The 6,574-nt window shown below is 30.3% G+C and overlaps 2 protein-coding genes across 2 annotated transcripts; both read left to right on the top strand.

Annotated features, from left to right (window-relative positions):
* The first annotated feature begins 1,892 nt into the window (after window positions 1–1,892).
* Window positions 1,893–2,981, top strand: LOC110613261 (cytochrome P450 714C2). The gene is made up of 3 exons (XM_021754302.2): window positions 1,893–2,184; window positions 2,314–2,540; window positions 2,647–2,981. Exons 1-3 carry the CDS (start codon window positions 1,893–1,895, stop codon window positions 2,905–2,907), a joined length of 780 nt encoding a protein of 259 aa, XP_021609994.2. The 3' UTR covers window positions 2,908–2,981.
* Window positions 2,982–5,275: 2,294 nt separating this feature from the next.
* LOC122723488 (cytochrome P450 714A1-like) lies at window positions 5,276–6,268 on the top strand. Its single transcript, XM_043955721.1, has one exon. It carries the CDS (start codon window positions 5,704–5,706, stop codon window positions 6,133–6,135), a length of 432 nt encoding a protein of 143 aa, XP_043811656.1. The 5' UTR covers window positions 5,276–5,703; the 3' UTR covers window positions 6,136–6,268.
* Window positions 6,269–6,574: the final 306 nt, after the last annotated feature.

The following is a 6,574-nucleotide window of genomic DNA, read 5'->3' as shown; positions in this document are numbered from 1 at the left end:
AATTTAATTTTTTATTTTTTTAATTAAAATTAAACTGAATTAAAATAATTAAAATTTTTAAAATTAAAAATTAAATTCAATTGCACTCACAGGCTTAGCCTGGTGATAAGTGCATCCGTGTAAACCTGAGAAGGTTTCAGGTTCGAATCCCCCAACCCCCAATTCGAAAAAAAAAAAATTAAATTCAATTGAATTAAAATAAATAAAAAATTAAATTAAAATTTTAATTTAATTTAATTAATTTTTTCAATTTACTGCATACCTTAATTATAATTATGGATGCTATTGTATTTCTATAATAGGATACCGTGAATTAATAACTTATCGGCTATAAAAGCGGAAAAGTTGAAACGCTAATTAAACGAGGGAGAAGCGTCGGTCATAGAAATTTAAAAGCTATAGCTGCCATACAAAATTATAGAGCTAAACACATCATGTCAAATTAATGAGATGCTATAGTTGACCCGACATGGCTTGAAAATATCAAAACACCTCCTAATAAACTCATGGGGAGCACTGTAGCCTTCGCTAGCATTTTTCTTTTTTGTTTTTTTGCTTTTGAATTTATTTATGGCTATAGCTTTACAAATCCTATCTTGTTTTTGAATTTATTTATTTATGGTTTGGTTGGATTTGTTTTTAATTTTTTTTAAAATTAATTTTTTAATTTAATTTGATTCGATTTAATAATAAGATTTAATACATACATAAACAAAATTTAATAATATGTCTAAAATTTAAAATTTTTGAAAAATTTACATTTAATAATATTTAAAATTCATGATGCAGAGTAATTAAACTTAAATTTTATAAAAGATTTAGATCGAATTCAAGTGATAAAGAAAAGTGTTTAACTTAAACCCACCATAGATTTTTTAAAGAAAAAAAAATTCAAAGACGGATGACATTCATAAATTCGACAAAAGACTGTATATCTAAATTCTATCATTCAAGTGTTAACTTTATATTTTAATTATTTTTAAATTTTTTCATAAATTTTCACTAAAAATTTTCGCTATTATAAATAGTTCTTTTTTTATCCGTCTCAAAACTTAAAAATTTTTGAGAATTTTATAAAAAATTTTAATGTTTAATTTTTTTAATTTTATTTTAATTAAACGATATTTATTTAAATTCTTAATATATAAATTATTCTTTTTAATGTTAAAACTCTTGACAGAATATTAATCATCTTATTTTAATCAAATGATATTGATTTAAATTTCTGATAAAATATATATTATCCTGTTTTAATGTTAAAACTCTTTACGGAGTATCAGTGATCCCGTTTCAAATCAATTGTACAAAAACAATACAATCAATAGTTTTCATTTCCTTTGCACCTCTTTTTGCATTTCCTCTAGTAGTTTTGTTCTCATTTTGATCTGATTTTCTTCTCCCACGTGTGCCACAAACCTTAAAGGCACCATAATTTGAAAAGCTCCATAGGCTTAGCTAGGTTTAAGAATTTTGGATTTTCAGAATATCCAAAACCAAACATTGTTTTTGTGTGAGTTTTGCAAAACACTTGCAACAAATAATGATATATATAATATTAATTAATTATTATTAAAATTTGCATATAATTAACCGTTAATTATGAGTAAACATAAATTTATAGATTTAACAAATAAAACTAATACTTAATATATTTTTTATGTAAACTTTTTATATTTCATGTACAGGCTTAGATTAAAAGTAAAAAAATAAAAATAACCAGAAATCAAAAAGATTTAAATTTTTAATAATTTAAGAAAAACAATTTTTTTTTTCATAATTTTGTTATATATAAATAAGATAATTCTGCATTTATTTTTAGTAGACATTTATCACATGCAAATGATATATATCTGAGATATTTATCACTTGCAGATATTTAAAGAGCCACGTCCATGAATCCAGCAACACAGTTGGGGTGTAAATTTCTATCAATGCTTCAGTCTATGATGTTTCTTTTATGGAGTTTTCTCGTCATTTGTTTATGTTATGTGGCGTGGTTGAAGCATGAGAGCTATAAAACTAATAAGCTGTTTAGAGAGCAAGGAATCAAAGGTCCTCCACCTTCTCTGCTGCTGGGAAACATACCAGAAATGGAGAGAATGGTTTCTCAAAATTCTGAAACTCCACAGATAGATGGTCCCTTAATTGTCTTACCCTATCTCAAGCATTGGACCAAAAACTATGGTATTTCATACATATTAATTTCCCCTTTTTCATATATTTTTAGTTTTTATTAACATTCGAGTTTAAGATTTCAGATGCTAAATCAATTCTCTTTCGTTAACTCCTAGTTATGTTCATTACTTATGACAGGTAAGTTATTCAAGTTTGCAGTTGGTGGAATACAATTGTTGTACGTGAATAATCTGAGCATAGTGAGAGAAATAAATCTGTTCACATCATGTGAACTTGGAAAACCAGCTTATCTACAAAATGACAGGGGAGTTCTCTTAGGCAAGGGCCTTAATACTGCAAACGGTGATGTTTGGTATCATCAAAGAAAGACCATTGCCCCTCAACTCTACATGCACAAGGTTAAGGTAATTAAATTTATGGATTTTACTTGTCAGGCTGAGTAAAACTAGTTGATAAACAAATATTTAAAATTATTTGCTTTAATAAAAAAATAATATTTATTATATACAGAATATGGTGAATCTGATGGTGGAATCTGGTAGTATGCTAGTTAAAGCATGGGAGAAGATAATAGACAGAGAAAGTGAGGGTGGAATCATTGATATAGTGGTGGATGAGCATGTGAGAATCTTCACTACTTATATTGCCTCAAAAATAATATTTGGAAGTGATCATCACAAAGGAATTAAAGTATTTCCCGAGTGTCATGAACTCCTCAAGGCTATGGGTGAAACCACAACTCTTGGGATTCCTTTACTAAGGTATGTATAACTTTCACCTTTTTCTATACAATTAGTCTAATTGGAATTTGAATTCAAGACATCATAATTTTAAAAACAATTCGAGACATCATTAAATTGGAGCTCATTGATTTTTCTTTTTTTAGTTAAATGTATTTGTAACAAGATAAGGAATAATTGGGTAATTTCAATATATTTTTCCATTGAAATAAATGGGTATATATACAAATTACAAGGTCTTATTAAGGCAATCCTAATAATCCTCTATCAATCAATTAGGCTATAATCACGTAATCTCCTATAATTATGTACAGATTATGTTCACACACTAACACTTCCCTCAAGTTAAATGATAGATGTTTATCATGTCCAACTTGTTAAAAATATATTCTATTCGAGATACATTTAAAATTTTGGTGATTAGATCACACAGTTGCTCTCCTGTCTTCACATAACTGGTGGAGATTAAATTTTCTTAACTTTTCTCACGAATGAAATAACAATCAATTTCAATATGTTTAGTCCGCTCATGGTATACTGGATTGGAATCAATGTGAAGAGCAGCCTAATTATTATACCAACGTTTCGCAGGTGATGCAACATTCATACCAACTTCCTTCAGCAGATGATTTATCCACATAATCTCACAAGTAGATTGAGTCATGGCCCTGTATTCTGACTCAGGACTGGATCTGGATACCACATTTTGCTTTTTACTTTTCCAATACACTAGGTTTCCTTCAATAAATACATAGTAGCCAGTAGTCGACCTTCTATCACTTTTGGATCATGCCCAGTCAGCATTAGAAAAACACTCAAGTGCAGTATGCCTATGATATCTGTAGAGTGTATCGAGTCCATGATTCCCTTTTAGATAACATAGAATTTATTCTAGAGTGGCCCAATGTTTCACCGTAAGTGCAGACATGAACTGACTTACAACGCTTACTGCAAAAGCAATATCTGGACGAGTCATCATACTGTACCTCTCTGGATCATCATAAGGGTCTCCGTCATCTTTTGTAAGACATATATTAGAAATTATTGGTGTGCTACATTGTTTAACTCCCATCTTCCCAATTTCTTCAAGTCAAAGACATACTTCCTTTAAGACAAGAAAATTCCATTTTTACTCCTCAAGACTTCGACTCCTAAGAAATACTTAAGTTGACTCAAGTGTTTGGTATGAAAACTCGCATACAAGTAGTTTTTGAGAAAAGAGATCCCTGTATTATCATTCCCTGTAATGACAATATCATCAACATATACAACAAGGAGAATAATGCCAGTATCTGAATTTCTATAGAAGATTGAACGGTCACACTTGCTTTTTTTCAATCCAAAATTTTGAACTTCACTGAACTTGCTAAACCATGCATGGGAACTCTACTTCAAACAATATAAAGATTTCTTCAAATGGCAGACTTTTCCATACTCCCCCTAAGCAACAAACCCTGGTGATTGCTCCATATACACCTCCTCTTGGAGGTCACCATGTAAAAATGCATTCTTAATATCTAATTGGTGTAAAGGCCAATGTTGAGAATTAGTTAGGGAGATGAACAAGCGGACTGAGGTCATTTTTACCACAGGAGAAAAAGTGTTAGAATAGTCAATGCTATAGGTTTGAGCATAACCTTTGGCGACAAGAAGGTGCTTTATGAGATCGAAAGCTAGTAAAAATATGAGGATTACCTGTCATATGATCCGTGGCACCAGAATCAATGACATATTTATATGAAGAGGAAATAAAACACGTTTTACTTATCTCAGCGACTACTGAAGACGTTGGGATAATTTTAATAATATTGGTCTTACTATCAAAAATCATTGCAACCAAAACTCTATACTCCTTTACCTTTAAACAAATTAAAGATAACAAAACCTAATCCAGTGAGCAGTATAAAAAAAAGAAAAAAAAAAAAGCCTCCACCCAACACACAAACGGCAAACGAATCACAGATCTGACAAGGGGGCTGTAAGGCAACTTCAGCGTCCTCCCTACGTAGACGATGAGAGACAAATATTACCCTTGATGAGAAACACAAAAAAACAGGAGCCCTAAGTCTCCAAAAATTTAAAACTTGACGAGAGAGAAAAAAAAAATAAATCTCTACGAGAATGACTCTGATACCATGTAACAAGATAATGAATAATTGAGTAATTTCAGTATATTTTTCCATTGAAGTAAGTGGGTATATATATAGATTACAAGATCTTGTTAAGACAATCCCTAATAATCCTCTATTAATCAATTATCCTATGGTTACGTAATCTTCTATAATTATATATAGATTATATTAACACTCTAATAGTATTTATTATAAAATTGTTTAGTTTTATCTAAATCACCTACACGACTAATACTCATTGTTATGTTTATGAATAAGATTTCTTCCTATAGAAAAGAATAGAAAAACATGGAGATTAGCAAAAGAGATCCATGGAATGATAATGGACATAGCTAAGGAGAGAAGTGGATCTACATCTCATCAGGACTTATTGCAAGCTATCATTGAAGGTTCCAAGAATGGTGAGCTTGGAAAGTTAACAGAAGATGAGTTCATAGTTGACAATTGCAAAAATATGATGCTTGGTGGGTACCAATCCCCTGCTCTTGCAGCAATTTGGGGTTTAATGTTACTAGCTTCGCATCCTGAATGGCAAGACCGTGCTCGGTTTGAAGTTTTAGAGATTTGCAAGGGACAACAGCTCCTAGACTACAATATGCTCAGCAAGATGAAAGTGGCAGATACATTCACATAAGTAGATATAAATTAAGAAGTTTCTCTGCCATCCGTATTTTTAACTGATTTTTGTGTTTCTCATGCAGTTAAAAATGGTGATCCAAGAGGTTCTGAGGCTATATCCAGGAGTGACATTGGTTTCAAGAGAGGCAATGCAAAATGTGAAGCTTGGTGAGTTGAAGGTTCCAAAAGGAATGGACATTTGGATATGGCTACCAGCATTGCATCGTAATCCTGAATATTGGGGAGCTGATGCAGACGTGTTTAATCCTGAGAGGTTCACTAATGGAGTTACTGGAGCTTGCAAGTCTTCACAAGCCTATATACCTTTTGGATTGGGAGCTCGAGTGTGTCCTGGACGGAACTTGGCTTTAATAGAATTGAAAGTGTTCTTTGCTGTCATACTCTCCAATTTCAAACTTACTATCTCTCCTAAATATCGACACTCACCTACTTATGGTCTGCTTTTGGAGCCTGAGCATGGTGTGAATCTCCTTATTCAAAAGATATGAGTGCTTTGCTTGAAAGTTGAGCTTCATGTAATAAGTTCTCGTGCAATATGTTCATGTACTTTAGTATTAAAAATAATTTCTTGTAAAGAAAAACTGCTTTATGGGTAATCCTATCTTAAGAGGAAGTGATTTTACAATGCAACGGTTATGTGCAATAATTCAATTAATTCAATAATATTATAATACGTGAAATAAAAAAAAAAATTAATGAGAGAGAAAAAGAAAATAAAACAAAAATTAATCCATTAAGTTATAAAATATGAATAGGCATTTATAAAATATTAAAGTTAAAAATAAAATTACAACTTAATTCATTAATTAAATTAATAATTAATTCAGAAAATTAGTTAAAGTGAAAAATACTAAAATAAAATAAAATAAAATTAATTATTTGATATATAAAAATATTTTTAATAAATTTTTTCTTTAATTTTATTTT

Source organism: Manihot esculenta, chromosome 4 (genome assembly GCF_001659605.2).
Source record: "Manihot esculenta cultivar AM560-2 chromosome 4, M.esculenta_v8, whole genome shotgun sequence".
Lineage (NCBI taxonomy): Eukaryota > Viridiplantae > Streptophyta > Magnoliopsida > Malpighiales > Euphorbiaceae > Manihot > Manihot esculenta.
This window is presented reverse-complemented; position numbering and strand designations above follow the sequence as displayed.